This window comes from Emydura macquarii, unplaced genomic scaffold (genome assembly GCF_026122565.2).
Source record: "Emydura macquarii macquarii isolate MOO-44397 ecotype Brisbane River unplaced genomic scaffold, CSIRO-AGI_Emac_v2 contig_3470, whole genome shotgun sequence".
NCBI lineage: Eukaryota > Metazoa > Chordata > Testudines > Chelidae > Emydura > Emydura macquarii.
Window position 1 is genome coordinate 5,044,595 of NW_027133607.1, and position 17,232 is coordinate 5,061,826.

The 17,232-nt window shown below is 56.3% G+C and overlaps 1 protein-coding gene across 1 annotated transcript in view; it reads right to left on the reverse strand.

Moving 5' to 3' along the window:
• The window catches only part of PODXL (podocalyxin like), an 80,908-nt gene that overhangs the window by 8,976 nt on the left and 54,700 nt on the right, over nucleotides 1–17,232 (reverse strand). Inside the window, exons 5-7 of the mRNA XM_067534857.1 lie at nucleotides 3,598–3,745; nucleotides 1,434–1,495; nucleotides 654–821 (exon numbers count right to left, since the gene is read on the reverse strand). Coding sequence (XP_067390958.1) covers nucleotides 654–821; nucleotides 1,434–1,495; nucleotides 3,598–3,745 — 378 coding nt within the window. The remainder of the gene's footprint in view (nucleotides 1–653; nucleotides 822–1,433; nucleotides 1,496–3,597; nucleotides 3,746–17,232) is intronic.

Genomic DNA, 17,232 nt, shown 5'->3' on the forward strand with positions numbered 1-17,232 from the left:
TGAAAAATGCCAATTATTTTTCACAGGAACTTTTAACATCCAAAACAGTTGTTGAAAGAAATCAAATCGTTTTAGGGGCTGGGTTGCTATAAAAAAAAAATCAGGGGGCCTTTTGAAAAAAAACCCAAACCTGCCAAAATATTAAAAAACTGGTTTTTGATAACCAATATTTTAACCAAGCAAAAATGTCCATTTTTTTGTTTTTCTATCCGAAAACCCGAGTTTCCCTGCAAATGGATCAATTTCACAAAGCCATTTTGGGTTCTCGATGAAAAGCTATTTGCATCAAAACTAGCTTTCCAAGAGAAAAATTCTGACCAGTTCTAGCCTGTTTTATATAGTGGGGGGGTCTTTTTCTCCATATCAGTCCGCCCACCCCAGCCACACTGACCGAGCAGCGCTCCCTTCTCCAAGCAGCCAGCCTTACTATGCACAGACGTCCCCAAGGAATTCAGGACTGGGGGGGGAGCGGTAGGAGCCCGGTCCCCATTAGGGCACAGCTCCCTTCTAGCGCGTCCCGGATGCCGCGTAGGTCATCCCAGCCTTCCATCCAGGCGTTGCGCCTCATGGCTTCTGATTTGCCCTACGCCTGGAGGGTGCCTGGGCCGGAAAGCAAAGCCCACGCGGGTGCCCGGATGCTGGGAGCTGCTTACCTGATCCTTCCTGTGGGCGAGACGCTGGTGGCAGCAGCCGTAGATGGCAGCGACGAGCAGCAGGGCACAGGCCATGCACACGATGGCGATGATCAAGGGCATGCTGAACCGGTCCTCGTTGTCCTCCTCCCTGAGCATTCCAGGGTAGGTGACGTTGCTGATCCCAACCTGCCAAGGGAAGGGCAGCTTTGGGGAAGGGCCAGAGGGTGGAGCCAGCACTACACCCACCCGCGCTCACTTCCCTTAGTCCCTAGCCTGCACTGACAGGGCCCCTGCCCCGCTGTGCTCCCTGCAGCCACCCTTTCCACGTTACTGCAAGCGGGGCCAGCGCCTGCCCGCTCCCCCTGGCCTGGGCGCTGCACGGCTGCCCGTTCAGCTGGGTCTATACACCTGTGGGGTATGCCACCCGGTGGGGGGGGGAGCCATGCTGCCGTAGCAGAGCAGGACGGGCCGCGCGGCAGCCCATGCAAGGGGAAGGAGGGATGGTCAAGGACATGGGCCAGGCTGAGTGAGACGCCCCTCCCACCTTCCCATCCCCTGCCGCTCCAGGGAGCTGGGAACTGGCTCCTCTTCTTCATCGGCTGAAGCCCAGTAGAAATGAAAGTGCTGGATGCCCTGGAGATGGGAGGACAGGAAGCAGTGGAATTGCCTCCATAGCCTTCTTCCGGCCCCAGAGACGCTCCACGGGCTCCAGACAACATCACGTGGGGGGCCCCACGCTTCCTCCCATGACACAGAAAGGGGGATTGTCTGGGGTGGGCAGGGAGGAGACTCACTCACCTTCTGTAACTCTCCCTTCTTCACCTCCAGCAGTTTAAACAGCTCCTCGGCTGTTGCGGAAGCTAGGAGGAGAAAGGAGCCACGTGTAAGTGAGGTGAGGGGCTGGGCCACCCACCCTTCCCCCTGGAGTGCTCGGGGCATCAGCAGGGCGGCTCCCCGTTACAAACCGCCTCCATCTAACACCCGAGGAACCTGGGTGACTTGCCTCAGGCCGGGGAATAAACGAATGGCAGCACCGGGGCTGGACACGGCAGCCCCCCTGCACTAACCACTAGACCCCCGTGCCACCATTCATCAATGCCACTGGCCTCTGCTCAGGATTAAATGGGCCAGGGGAACGGCCCAGCCCTCTCTCTGGGCGTTGGGATTGATGCATGCGGTGGAGGAGTTCCTGGGCTCAACCAGGCCGTGCTGCTGGTTGTGCTTTGCCTGCCGCCTGGAGATTCGGTGAGCCGGAGCCCGGGCCTGTAGCACTAATGCTGAACGCCAGCGCAACCCGCAGGCCACAAGCAAATGTATTCGAAGGACCGTTTACACAGGGAGATTTTGGTGCCAGAGTTCCAGCGGGGGGGAAAGGTCTGCCAGGGGCTGCCTGATCCCAGCACGGGGCCCCATGACACAAGGGCCGCAGGGCATTACACCAACAGAAATCAAAGCCAGAGTAAACCTCGCAGGCCAGCGAGGCCCTGCCCTTCCTGGGCCCTCCACACGTCTACACAGCAGTGAAACAGCCCCGTAACCTGAGTCAGCCGGCACGGGCCAGCCATGGGCTGCAGTGTAGACGTAGACGCGAGAGGGCGGCTCCGAGTCGCCGTCGCTGCGTCCCCTGAGCCGGCCAGCGGGAGGGCTGTGACACACAGCGTGCCGTTTCCAGCCAGCGGGCAGTGCGATGGACGCAGACAGCACGGGGGAAGGGGAGACAGGAAGGGCGGCGGTCGAAGGGCAGCTCCCAGGCCATGTGTCGCTGCCCCAGCAAGTCCTCCGCGGAGCACGGGAGGGGATGGCAAGCTGTCCCCTGCGATTGGGCGGGCTGGGAAATGGCCTCTGCCAAACTGCATGCTCCTAAATCTCCCGCAGCAGGCGGGGCTCTTACCGAGATGACTGCAGCTTGGGTGGGGGCTGGAAAAGCAGCTAGTGGAGATGCTAGCGGGCTCTATGGGGGACTGGGGTGGGTGCCCAGCGCGCCAGCCGGAGCGTGGCTGAGGAGATGCTGACGTGCCTCAGGAAGCTGTCTGTCTAGTTCTGCCTCAGCTGTGAGATCCCCTTTCTCACGCACTCGCCTCACCGAGCCCACTGGCTAGCTTTGGTACTGGCGGCTGGGGATTGGGGGAGCTTCTTGCGTTGCTCTCAACGTCTCTCCCTTCCCCGCACGCCACGAGTGGCATTAAACAGAGAGGCAGGTGTTACTCTGCTGGGCTGTGAGTGTACCGGATGTCTCAGCAGAAAGTGCAAGAGCCCCCGTAGGACAGGGACAGCATAACCTGCCCGGCGGAGAAATCCCTTCCTGACCCCAGGCACCCAGCAGTTGGCTTGTGCCCTGAAGCATGAGAGCTCTAGCCTAGCCCTGCTGGTGTAAACTGCGGCTCTAAGCTCCTGGCCCCGTTCAAACACTGTCCTCACCTCCGTGGGCAGCCAAAGGAAGTCGGTCCTTGTGATGTACTTTAACGATGGAAGCACCCGCAGCCTGGAAGCTGGACTGAAACCTACCACCTCGTTTCACATAGGCAAACCCACCCCCAAACACATCGAACTGAGCTTTGGGCATGACTGGGCTGGGCTGGATTTGAAGCTGGGCCCGTGTAGTGAGAACCCATCACACTGCTAGTCTCCTGAGCTCCCATGGGGTGCGGGTTTCCTCTCCAGGCCCGTGCCCAATTCCCTGCTTGTAACCTTAGTGGAAGACAAAGCTGAACTGGTTCCCACTGACCCACCTGGCAATTCGGTTTGGAACCAGAGCAATGGGCCCATCAGTTTACCAACTGCGGCCTAGCGCTACTGGGCTGCCCTCACAACCCAAAGGATGCGAGCGGGAACAAGAACAGCCCTTATTCGAAGGTGCTGGAGTCCCCAGTAAGGCTCCAATTACACAGCTCCAGGATTTCTACGGGGCTGCCTGAGACTCTCTCCCCTCCTGCAAAGCCACTGTGTGGCGAGCGGGGCTCACTTTGCACAGAAATGCCGAGCACAGCTATCTTGTCGGCGGGGTACCCAGCGCCGGCCAGGCGCACGGTGCAGCCGTCTCGGCTTCGGTTGAATGTCTCCTTCACGGCTTTACAGAGCACGTTGTGCAGGGACTCGTCCAGAGGGCTGTCCTGCAGGGACAGAAAGCACACGTCAGCCATGCTAGCCCCCCCCCCAACTGCAGCTCACAGCAAACGCAGCTTCCAGCCAACCTTCTGGCCTCAAGGTCAGGGTCTGCCTGGGTCCAGCTCACTAGTGCAATGAGCATGATGGGTCTCAGTCCTGCTCTGGGGGAGGGAGCAGGTGTCTACCACCACCAGCACTGGGCATAACTTGGCCCCTTAGACGGTGGCCTCAAAAGCGTGTGAACAGCCCTCTTGCCCTGAGAGATGGTACCAACAGGTCAAGATTGCAAGCAGTGCTCGAGTGACCGGCTGGCTTTAAAAGGGAGGTACAACCAGATTTAGCCTAGCACTATATGGCCCCCCCCTCTCCTCCCCAATCACCCTAGTGTCAGGGGGCTGTCCAATCCTTAATGGATTTAGCCGCCCAACACCTGTGCGAGGTCGGGCTGTGCACAGCTGGGAACAAAGCACAGAGGCCAAATGACTTGTCCAAGCTCAGATGGGAAGTTTATGGCCCAGCAAGGCTGAACCAAGGTCTCACACCCCTCCGTGCTAGAGCCCTACCCACTGCGCCAGCTTCCTCTGCATTTACAGACTAGGGGCTGTTCTTGAGACGCTAAAAAGGGAGGCGTTTCCTGGCTGGGGCATCGTGGGGATGTTGTCACTGCCAATAAAGTATTTGTGACCCCTTTGCAAAGGGCGCTCTGTTCATTGCAAACAACGCTCCCCTCAGACCTGACAAACTCACTACACCCACATCTTGCAAGGTCTGTACCCATCAGCAGCCGCACGTAACGTGGCAGGACTCCGTGCTACGGTGAGAGCTCTGTACTGCTAGTGAAAGGCTGCTTTGCGGACTTGGCGTAAAAGTTAGTATCCCGGAGATAAGGTAGAGCTGCAGAAGGCCCGTGTCACACACACACACACCCCGCTCAGCTGGCAAGGTAGTGCAGGGTGCGAGCTGTTTGTCAACCCTTGCTCCAGCCCAAGACTGTCAGTGGAAAGCGCGCGCGCACACACACACACCCAGAGACAGCTGCATACAATTGAACCCACTTGGAGGTGAAAAGGACTATTATAGTAGGCAGGCCAGCACCCTGGCTGTGAATAAAGACAAAAGGCTAATTCTGTGTATTGAGGGGGGCATTCCTCTCCTCCCCTCCCAGATCCTTTTACTGAGGAAACATCTTGGAGAGGCAGCGATGTTCTTATGAAAATCTGGCGCCTGGTTCCTGTGAAGCCAGCCAGCTCTGCAGCAGACAGAACCTGGGGGGGCAACCTATTTTATAAGTTAGGAAAAGGTGTAGTCCCAAGTTTGCATTTTTTACAATTCTTTTGTGTTGTAGCCATTTGGTTCCATCCCTCGCTCTTGTGGTTAGCGGCTGCTCGGGTCTGGCTTAACTACGTCTTATATTTCATGCCACGTGCTGTGTGGTTTACGGGAGCGGTAGTTCCAGGTAAAACTGGAGCACACAGCTCCTTTGGGGTGGGGGGCGCAGAGCAGCTGGGCCGGGGCCTGGATACCGCAGGGGGCTGATTCGAAGTAAAACTGTGAGGTGAAGCCAGGGCCGGCAGAGGCCAGAGAAGAGGGTGGGGAGGGGTTGGGTTTGTTTGGCACGTTTTTGCTGAGACTCACGCTGGGGTCAGGGGGTAGCCAGGTGACTCTCAGGCCTGGGAACCGCATCACAGACTTGCCTCCCTTCCCGGACACCACCTCCAGCTTCTCCAAAGCAGGCCAGGCTGCCTCCCTCCCCATGTAAACACGGGACCAGCGACCCTCTGGGCTCACCAAGTAAACCCAGAGGAGACCGGGCACTGCTGGGCATCACACCACCATCTCTTTGCTTCCATCCCTTTCCTCCGCTGAGCCCAGACGCTCCCCCATGCCCAAGCTGTGGAGGCTGCACCTGTCTATGGGACACCTTGGGGAAAGGGAGAAAACACACACACACACACACACACACGCACCTCCCCCCATCATTCTTCCCTCCTTGCCGCAGCCTCCTTGGCCGCCCCTCCCAGGCCGCCTTGCTGCTCGGCCCCAGGGCCAAGAAGAGTTTTTCTTTATCACAAGCCAACTCCGCTTGGCCGGTTCTCCGCCAGGGCACTGCCGGCCTTATCTGAGGGCTGCAGCTTTTGGCGTTACAGGAATAGCAACTCCCCAAGGGTGGGGGCAGATCTCAGGGCGAGTGGAGGCGGCTTTTCATAACGCAAAGCCCGGCGAAGGGAGAGGGCAGGAAAGCTGACCCACATCACAGTAAATAACCGCCGCGTTTCCACGTCCCGGGCTTCGAAGGAGATGGGCTGTGCGATTACCGAGCAGCTGGCCAGGGAATAAGAGGGGGGCGGAGGCAGGGGAGCGGGTCAAACAGGGACTGGCGAGAGAGCAGGGCCGAACGAGGGTGTGCTAAGAGTCCTGCAGCCCCAGCGGCGCGTGGGACCCGGATCAGCGCCCACCCCACAGCAAATGGCCAGAGTTGTGTCACTGAGCATGTGGGAGCCTGTACTCAGCTGGGCCAGGCTGGCCTGCAGCGCCCCTCTAACGCTAGGTCTCACACACACACCACGACTGGCCCCCCTGCATGTGCATTTCAGTGGTGATGTACGCTGGTTAACAGCCCCCCCGCCCACACACACACACAATGCGAGGGGGCTGCCCTCCTACACACCATGCTTTTTATACCCCACAGCTCCTTCAGCCTTCTTGGAAACCCCAGCCGGGGCCTGCCCCTTTAGAGCAGACCTAGCTGAGACCACACACAGCCACTGCTGAGCAAGGATGCTGCGTGTGGAGGGCGCTAGGAAGCCCTGGGGAGCACCTGGAAGGGTGCAAGGTGGAGCTGAGCTGGGGAACGGAGCCCGGGGGAGAAGGGCAGGGTAGCAGCATGGCTCCTCCTGGAACAGTGCAGGGCAGGGCTGGGCTGGGGAACGGCACCCAGGGGTGCATGCAGGAGCTCCCGGAAGGGTGCAGGGCAGGGCTGGGGAGCGGAGCACAAACACCTGAGGCTGCTGTGCTGTGACTGCGGGTCCGTTCACTCAGCTCCCATCGTCTGGCTGTTGCTTCAAGCCTCTCTCCGCTCCCTTCCCCCCCCCCCCGGGTCCGTCTGTCTGTCTGTCTCCAGCTGCTGTCTCTGACTTTATGCTTGGTCTGCAGCTCTCCAGGGCAGGGACTGTCCATCCATTCTCCCGTGGGCAGACGGTGCCCAGCCCCACGGGACCCTGGCATCTAGGTGCTACCGCAAAACACATCCTGCTGGGGCAGGCGGGGGAGCAGACGCCGGGACTCCTGGGCTGCTGCCGCTGGGCACTGGCGCCCGGGGCAGAGTGAGGTGGTGCTGAGGCAGCAGGGGTGAGACCCGACGAGCCGAGATCTCCGGCCCCATATCTGGTATTTAAATCCCGTTAGCCTTCTCCCTTGGCCTCCCTTTGATTCTTGGGCCAGGAGCCAGGTCTAGCCTGAGCCTTCAGCCCCTTCCCCCAGAGAGGGAGGCCTGGTCTCTCCGCTGTGCCCAGTTGCTTCATTCCTGCCCCTGCCCGGGGGACCTGACCTCCCGAGGAACCACCTCGCCCCATCTTGTCTAAATATTTGGGAAGCGGCTTGGGAGGCGCCCGGCCGTGACAGGATGCGCTTACTCCGGCGGAAGGAACTCTCCCAGCCGCCCGCCTGCGCGAGGCCGTTCAGCTGCATTGTTCCTCCCCAGCAGGGACGAGCGCCTTTGGCCGCAGCTCCATGAGAACAGGGTGAGCTCCAGGGGCTGCCCCTTCCCCGGCCTTTCGCTTTCCACGGGGAAAAGCCGGGCACTGGCAGGCTCTTCAATCACACAGCGAGCGCCGCTGAAGCTGCAGGGCCGGGCAGCAGGCAGATCAGAGGCCCTGTCTGCTCAGAGCTCAGTCGCCCTGCTGCCTTGGGCAGGACCTCTCTCTGCGTCCCGCCTGCTGCGGCCTGCCGTCCCTCAGTACCTTAGCAGGGGACGCTCGCCGTCCTCTGACCCAGCCAGCCTTGCCCACAGGCCCAGGCAGGGTACTGGAGGCGACCAGCCTTTGCTCTGGCACTCACTCACTGCACGGGTTGCTAACACGCCCAGTGTTCCTCGGGGCCTGCCAAGCAGATATCGTTACCGGGCACAGTACCAGGGGGCTCCACGGGGCCGGGCCTTGTCCTGAAAGCGGACGACGTAGAGCCAAGACGCAAGCCGTGAGCGTAACCAAAAAAGCGGAGGCAGGGCACACATGTGGTTCCTGCACTGGCTAACGGCAGGCACGACGTGACAGGGCAAATCACTTGCCTGTCCTTTCAAATTTACCCCTTCAAAAATCCCCTCTCAAAAACCACAACCCTGGGCACCCCCTTACCAGCTGCTCCTGGCTCGCCCTGTAAAGGGCCCCAGCTCATTATGCTAGTGGGCTATTTTTCAGCATGGGCTGCATTTCCCCCTTTCCCACCCTGCATTACAAGCTCCTATCCCCACAAGGGACATGGGTGCTCCAGGGGTTGGGTGGGGCTAGCCTGGACCTGGCTTCAAGTCCCCGCTCGGCTGCCGCTTTCTGTGGGACCCCGGGGGAGTTGCTCATGGGAAGATTTTCCAAAGGCACAACGGGCTGTCGGGCACCTAACGCTCACTGAAAGCCAGTGGGAACGGGGCACCTCAATTACCACTGGGGCGTTCGGAAATCTTTTCCCCTGGGGATCACAGCCCTGCCCTCGCTCACAGGGGGGCTGGGAGGAGACTAAAGACCGTGAGGCGCTCGGCTACGCCGGTGCCAGGGGCCGTAGACAGCGACTTGTTGGTATCTGACTCTCTAAGCAATTCCAGTGGAGTCGCGCTGCTGTAACTGTGGTCAATGGGCCCCCAATCCCTGGGAGAACTGAATCCTCTCAGGCTCTCTGGTCTACGGGATCTTCTCCCTCGCTCCTGTCCCTGTCCCCGCCGGTTCAGTTGAACGGGCTCAGGAAATCAGGGCTGCCCTGAGATCTGCTTTCTCACAGACCGCCTGAGCTGAGTCATGCCCTACGTAGCTCTCCTGGCAACGGGACGAAGGTAAATCGGGGTCCCCTCGACTGAAACAACAAAACAGCCGATTGCGCCACGTCTTGGACGCTCCACAGGACCCTGGAGAGATGCCCCGGCCTGGTCTCCTGCAGAGGGACAGACAGCAAAGGGGACAGGCAGAGCCGTGCCTGCCTCCGGTCCTCCTGCCCTGGGCTCTGACAGGCCTCAGGCGGGCTCAGAGCATGCCGGCCAGAGCCCTGCCAGAGAGCGAGGCATCCCCCACCTAGGCTGAGACTCTCACTTCGAGGGCAGTGATGCTCACATGGCGGCCATAGGGGCCTCCCTCGTCCTGAGGAGCTGAGTCAAAGTGACTTGCCCCAGGTCACCCGGGCGCCCTGTTGAACCCCCCCATCTAGCTCCCGTCTCTCCCCTCCCTGGCTGCTACGAAGGCGCCTCGGCCTGCAGAGCCAGTGCCGGATGGCCGGCTCCGCCTCGCCAGCTCTTGTGGGTTTTTTCGTGAGTGAGGGGATGTGGGTTGGGGCTGGAGCCAGGCTCCCTCGTGACCCATCAGAGCTGCTGTAGGAAGAGCTTCCCCGTCCCCAGAGCAACCCCGAGGGAGCTAAATACCCCAGCCGCTCAGCTCCTCAACTCCCTCCTACGAGCGACGGGTAGGATGGTGCCTCTGCTCCTCCCCCTCCCTGCAGCACCCCCCTGGGAAAGGACAAAGAGGGGAGCAGAGCCCCTGGAACCACCCAGCCCGGAAAGGGGAGAGGGGACCCCACTTCAGCCCCCAGAGCTGGGAGAGGAGGTGCAGAGCCCCAGGGGGAGCAGAGGTGAGACTGGAGGGGACTGAACTGGGAAGATGAACCGATGGGGCTAGTGGCAGAACTGATGTGGGGCTATAGGACAGGCTGAACTCAGGGGGGAAGCAGAAATGTTAGGGGGCTGAACCGATGGGGTGTGATAGGACAGGCTGAACTGATGGGGAGGAAGAACTGATGTAAGGACAAGACTGATTTGGAGGCCGGGTTCAGAATGAATTGCAGGGCAGGGGATAGGGTGGGGAGATGTTGGGGTGAGACCCCCACAGTGGGGGAGGGACAAATCCCCTTACCCCATATATTTGGGAGAGCGGGTGGCACTAACTGTTTCACACAGACACATGCTGGGGTAGGGTGGGGGGAGGCCAAAAATCAAGACAGACCAAAAAACCCACAATTTGTTTTAAAAAAAAAAAAACTCATAATATTGCGGGCCGGCCTCCTGATTTGGGGGGGGTCTGCCTCCTGCCGTTTACTCTCTTGAGTTTGCCAGTCCTGTAAACATTTCCCCCCGGGGCCTGTCGAAAAGATGGCGAATGCCCCAGGAATCGTTCCCTGGAGCAGCTTGCTAATTCTGCAGCAGGTCCCAGGCCCTTTGAGGCAAAAGGCTTTCAAAACACTGTGATTTAGCCCAGCTGAAGGGCGCTGGCCTGTTTTAATCCTGGGATGGGGGGGACTCACCAAAGCAATGGAAGGTCTGGCCCCCTCGCATGAAGAGGGGGGGCACAGAACTGAACTGAAAATGGAGGGCAAAGAATGAGAAACAGGGATGGGGGTGCAGTCACAGGTCAAACCAAGGGACCCCGCAGGGGACACCACGCAGAGGACGCCAGACAGCGTCCCCTGATCCCGCAAGGCATTCTGCACAGATGAGGAACTGGCCTTGGGTCCAGAGGCGCACAGGGACTTTGTGGGGGCCGGGGATGGGTTAGCCCAGGAGACCAAAGGCCTCTGGTTATCTGCAGGTGTCACTCAATCACTTTGCTACCCAGGGGCTGCCCGGAGGGGCACGAGGGTGGTTTAGTCTGTCGTCGCTGACTCTACGACTGCCTCTCCACTAGAAACCCCCATGCTCACCTCCTAGAGGTCCCCAAAGACCCATCAGACGGTGACAACTTTCAGTCACTCCCGACTGGGGCTAGGGTGGGTCTGCCGCCCTTGGAGGAGAAACTCTCTGTTCTTCATTCCCAGCCTTCTGAACCCGCTGGTCCCCCAGTGTTTCCATCTGCTCCAATGCCTCCCCACCCCTCTGAGCCATTTACGTTCCTTGGCTGGAGTTGACAGGGTCTGACAGCCTAATCTAATCTGGTTCCCACACTGGTGGGAATCTAAAACTAACATCCCCAAATGAGGTAACAGCACTTGAATCAACAAACCGCCCTAAACAGATGGAGGGAGAGAGAGAACAGAGATTTCCCCCCTGACACTCTCCTGCTCAGGGAAGTAATTCAGCTCAGTGCTTAGCATGGCTGAGATGGGAAAATCCCAGGCTTCGAGGCCGGGTTTATTGCAGAGCAAGTGCGGTTTCCCATAGCAGTCGCCGTGGGGGTGAAGCCGCCAGGCTGAGACGTTGCACAGACCTCCAAGAAGCACAGGCCTGTCCTCACAGCCCTAATCCTTGCCTTTTCTGGTGGCGAGGGAAACACGTTGTCATGGGCCCTTTAAACTACAAATCAATCAGATGAGATGAATGAGGTGGTGCTGCTGAGAGTCACAGGAACCGGCTTCCCTGCCTAGGGAAACCAGCCCTGCTGGAGACATTACGCTGGGCAAGGGGTTTCCCCTTTAAAAATTCTTCCTGCCTCCAAATGGACGCAAGCCGAGTATGAGGTGTGCCCAGCAGACTGACCCTGGTGATTAGGAGCTGGGACTCAGGAGAGCTGAGTTCTGTTCCAGAGACTCTGGCTGCCTTTTACCAATGTTAACGGAGACTCGTGATGGCTCTGTGGTGGTAGGAAAGGTCGTCTGTAAGGATCACTTTACTGGCTACTGAAATGCAGCCAGTTCTGGGGCGGTGGGCAGCAGCCCTTTAACTGAACGCTACAGCGAAGAAACCGTCGACTACGCTATCCAGCTGGAATTACATTCTCCCTCTCTAAGTCCCTCGTGCAGTCACCCAAGCTGGAACTGAATGGGACCTCCAGAGCTGAGACTCTGGCCAAAACCACCGAGGCGTCTTAACTAGTCACAAGTGGGTGGAACCGTGTCTCATCTGCACAACAGCCCGTCATGGCCCAGCACCTAACTCCAGGGTGGGGCAACGGTTTAGAGCTGACCGAAAGGGAAGAGTGCCCCCTCCTCCATCACCAGCACTGCTCCCATGTCTCCCACCCTAGCACTGACCCGGTGCAGTACCGCTCAGCGTGGGACACCGGACGGGATCACAGCACAGAGCGGTACACCCGGAGCTGCAGCTCATTCCTGTCCTCAGTGGGTCTACTGTGAGTACAGGAGCACAGGAGACTGGGAACCGGGACTCTTAGGTTTGCAGCTTGCCTCTGGTGCATGAAACGTGGTCAAGCCACTTATAGAATCATGGAATCACAGAAAGATTAGGGTTGGGAGGGACCCCAGGAGGTCATCTAGTGCAATCACCTGCTCAAAGCAGGGCCAACCCCAAATAAACCATCCCAGCCAGGGCTTTGTCAAGCCAGGCCTTAAAGACCTCTAAGGATGGAGATTCCACCACCTCCCTAGATAACCCATTCCAGTGCTTCACCACCCTCCTAGTAAAAAACTTTTTCCTAATGTCCAACCTAGACCTCCCCCACTGCAACTTGAAGCCATTGCTCCTTGTTCTGTCATCTGCCACCACTGAGAACAGCCTGAGGTTCCATCCTCCCTGGAACCCCCTTTCAGGTAGTTAAAGGCTGCTATCAAATCCCCCCTCATTCTTCTCTTCTGCAAACTAAACAACCTAGTTCCCTCAGCCTCTCCTCATAAGTCCTGTGCTCCAGCCCCCTCATCATTTTTGTTGCCCTCCGCTGGACTCTCTCCAACTTCTCCACATCCTTGTTGTAGTGGGGGACCCAAAACTGGACACGATACTCCAGATGTAGCCTCACCAATGCCCCATAGAGGGGAATAATCACTTCCCTCGATTTGCTGGCAATGCTCCTACTAATGCAGCCCAATATGCTATTAGCCTCCTTGGCAACCAGAGCACACTGCAGACTCATATCCAGCTTCCTATCCACTGTTACCCCCAGGTCCTTTTCTGCAGAACTGTTGCCTAGCCCGTCGGTCCCCAGTCTGTAACAGTGTATGAGATCCTTTCGTCCTAAGTGCAGGACTCTGCACTTGTCCTTGTTGAACCTCCTCAGATTTATTTTGACCCAATCCTCCAATTTGTCTAGGTCACTCTGTATCCTATCCCTGCTCTCCAGGGTATCTACCACTCCCCCAGCTTAGTGTCATCCGGGAACTTGCGGAGGGTGCAATCTACTCCATCCTCCAGATCATCAATGAAGACATTGAACAAAACTGGCCCCAGGACCGACCCTTCAATGCTCACGGCACCTGCTCACTTTTCTAACACCCCCTTCCTGAGAGCCAAGCAATTCAGGGGCATAAGGCTTGATTCTGCATCTCTGAAGCTCGACTTCAGTGGCCGCTGGGCCATAAAGAAATGGGATATAAATGGGGCTTACGCAGTTGCAGCCCCAGGTGAGAGCGCTCCGTGTCAGAGAGCCGTTGCGTGTGCTCTTACAGGGTAAGATGGTCTTGTGCTTAAAAGCTATGACTGGCGGTCAGAATATCTTCTCTTCCTGGCTCTGTTGTTGCCTTAGGCATGTCACAGCACCGCTCTGTGCCTCGGTTTCCCCATCTTTAAAATGAGGATATTGACACTGCTAAGGGGTGCAATGAGGCAGATTCATTCATATTTGTAAAGTGCTTCGAGAGCCACCGAGGGAAGGTGCTAGTGAAGGGTGAAGCAGAGAGTCAATGCCTGTGCTCTTCTGTGGGAGCGTCCCATCTTCAAAGACCTTCACAGCTGTTCACGCAGCAAACTGCCAGCCCCATTCTGATGTGACATTCCCTCCTTTCTAGCTGGGGAGTCGGAGGCACAGAGAGGTGACGTGCCTGAAGTCACACAGGAGATGCCACTGATCAGACTTTGGGGACTCCCTGGCTCCCAACCCCATGCTCATGCCACAGGGCCATGCCATTCGCTCAGTCAATTATTGCCTAGCTGAGAAAAAAGCTGGGAAAAGATAGAGTCCCGCACTGGGAATCAGGGGACCTGAGTGCTAGTCCCAGCTCTGCTGCTGTCTGACCGTGGGCAAGTCACTGTGCCCCAAATCCTCAACGGTACCCAGGTACCTAATTCTGATTAGTTTCAACAGGAGTGAGGTAGGTACCTAGTTACCCTAGCGGATCGGCACCTTGGTGTGACACTGGCTCCTCTTCCATCCTTTCTCTGGCTTGTCTAGTTAAATCATGAACTCGTTTGGGTAGAGCCTGTCTCTCACAATGTGCATTGTGTTGTGGCACACTGGGACACCTGTCTGGGTTGCGGCCTGCAATACAGATTTGAATCAATTATGGAACTAAACAGGCCTCTTTGGTGTTCTCAGTTTGCTGCTTTCCCGTGTGTTATGAAGTGCATGAGACTCTTTCAGCTTACTGTCAAGGTTTGGCTAGAAACTGGTTTGCCAGATCGTCTGGAGAGGGAAGCAAATGCGGCAGGCTCTCAATTATCAGCTTAGCTTGGAAGATGTAAAATTTGTTCTGATTTTCAGGCGTTCATATAATGGGGAGTTAAAGGCAGCTGAGTGGGAGGCGTTCCAGGTGAGGCAGGGACCTTTGAATGCATAATCAAGATCTTACTGCAGCTGTTTAAAAATGTAATTAGTACTGTGTGTTAATAACATTTCAGATAATTGTGATGTCCCTAAGAAATCAGAGCTGCAGACTTGCTGACTACCCTGCCAGAAGACGAGATAGCGCAGCGACCATAAACACACAGAAGAGGTGGGTGATGCTAAGCCATGATGTTCTCATGCACTCAGAAAATGAGCCGGGGAGGGGTGGAGGGGAACTTAACCGGGCTGATTTCAGCACAAAGGGGCATTGCTCAGTTTTATTTTTAAAAATTAAACAAAACCTATGGTTGCTTTTGAGCTGGGCCACCCTAATGAGCCCTGGCTGTGTAGAGACAGACACCACTGTCAGGAGAGACTCAATGCAAGTCCTTCAGCACTAAACACACGTCCCTACTGCTAAACTCCTCTAGCTGTGAGTAGTGGGCTGTTACAGTCGCAATCACACACCCTAAGCCAGTGTATGACAGGTTTTCTGTTCTTCTCCAGCCCCCCCAGAACATCTGAGGTCCGTGGGAGTTCAAGTCCCATCTAGGGTGTGATTTTGTAAGCCGGTGTATACGGACAGACACCACAGATTCTCAGCACAGGACTGTCAGCACCCAAGAGCATAAGCCCTGCCACTTATGCTAAAGGCGTATCTTACTTCTTTACCTGTGTGAAGCAACAGGCTCTTACAGTCACTGAGGCCGGCTGCAGGGGAAAGAGAATCTCACGCTACAGCCATCATGATAGACAAGCAGGATGAAAATAAGTGACAGACGGCTTAGGTGCAAAATTTGTGTTTTGTAAATAAAATACAGTAGAAACTTCATGAACTGAAATGTGTACACTGTCGTTGAAAACTAGAGGTTATTTTTGGTCTGGATTTAAAGATCAGATTCAGAGATTTAAGGTCTAGAGATCAGGGTGGAACCTAACCTGGGAAACAGGTATCTCACATCTGCCTACAACAGAGTTCTTACAGCTTCCATGGAAGCCCCTGGGTCTGGCAAGCCTCAGACAGGATAGTGGAGTAGGTGGACCTTGGTTCTGCTTCAGACTGGCAATTCATGTGTTCCTTTGTTAAAAAGCCCCCTGCAGTTTGCAACCCCAACACGTCTAGCGCGAGGTATATTCATCCTCCAGTCCGAGCGAAATGTATCAGTAGAGAAAAGTAACGAGGAACGTAGGCAGAGCCCGACTGGATCGACCTGAGGTCCATCCAATCCAGGATCCTGTCTCTGGCAGAGGAAGGTGCAAGAAACCCGAAGTGGACAGTTCTGGACTAACATGCCCAAAAGGGAAGTTTCCTCCTGACCTCCTCAGTGAGAGGAGGCTTACGGCCTGAAACATGGAAGTTTATCCCTTCCAGATATGTATTGTTATTTTTAATCGTGTGTATGGTAACTGTGGATGTTTTATCCATATTAATGCCTAATACCTTTTTGAATCCTAAGCAATTAAATCATCAGAGGTGTTATTAGTGACACAGATAGATACAGATGGGTATTCAGTCTGACCATGTCCATAAGGGGCTAATTTTCCCCCAAGAGCAGCAAGTTCTCGGTGGTGGCAGATGACAGAACAAGGAGCAACGGTCTCAAGTTGCAGGGCAGGAGGTCTAGGTTGGACATTAGGAAAAAGTTTTTCACTAGAAGGGTAGTGAAGCACTGGAATGGGTTACCTAGGGAGGTGGTGGAATCTCCATCTTTAGAGGTTTTTAAGCTGAGGCTTGACAAAGCCCTGGCTGGGATGATATAGCTGAGGTTAGTCCTGCTTTGAGCAGGGGGTTGGACTAGATGACCTCCTGAGCTCCCTTCCAACTCTAATATTCTATGATTCTATGAATCTAAGAAAGAGAAAGGGTGACTGACGACCAGGTGGTGGCAGCAGAGAACCATTTCCTGTCTCCAACGTTGCATATCAGGCTGCGATTTCAGGGCAAGCTTGCACCAACCCCACAAGAGTGCTTTCCCGGGGCGCTGGCCAGCCATCAAGCCATTGTATTGCTGAGAGGCCAGCAGTGACTCAGAGGCCCGGTGTCTCAGAAATGTGCCCGGCTGCCACATAGAGTAAAGAGCCATTTTAAGGCCCTCCTTTATTTAGGTTTTTTAAGCCTGCATGTTCGGAAAGGGGATTGCTGGGTCCGAGTCCGCCCCTAACATCTCTCCCTAGGGGTTCAAGCTGGCCCGGGCAGGGAACATCTTCCCCTCTCAAACCAAGCACCCCCCAGACAGGAGAGGGAGTTACAGACAGGAATCATCAACAGGCTTGAGAAATAGAAGGGGGATGGTCTGCTTAGCTCTTGGTCCTGGCAGCTTCAGAACGGTCGTGCTCTGTACAATTAATGCTATGACCTGTACAACAGACTCCTTCATCAGAGCATCTCAGGGCATTTTACAGATATCAGGGAATCGAGCCTCCCTGCATCCCAGTGAAGTTCAGCTTATTCCACTGTCCAGGTAACAGACACACAGGAAATTTAACTGACCCCTCTGAGGCCACAGAGTGAGAGCTACCCAGAAGTCCTGAATCCCTCTGACTCAGGACTTAGACCATCCTGAGAACCCCTGGAGCCAGAAACCAAAGTTTTACAGCACCGGAGAGCAATTCAGGATCTGAACAGTGCCCCAGAGATGAAGCAGCTGCTCGCGTTCTGCGGCGAGCTGACCAGTCACATAATGCTGGCTCCTCCCCCTTATTTTCAGGTGCTACATCACATTACAGACAGCTAGAAATAGACTAAATACTCTCGCAGATAAGGAACCGCTGCGGTAGGCACAGGGGTGTTAGGTGACGGTGAGTGAGAAGTGAGGGGTCCCTGAGCTCTGGTGTGGGCCACGTTCAGAGAGTGTCCGAGAACTCCTGGCCGGGTT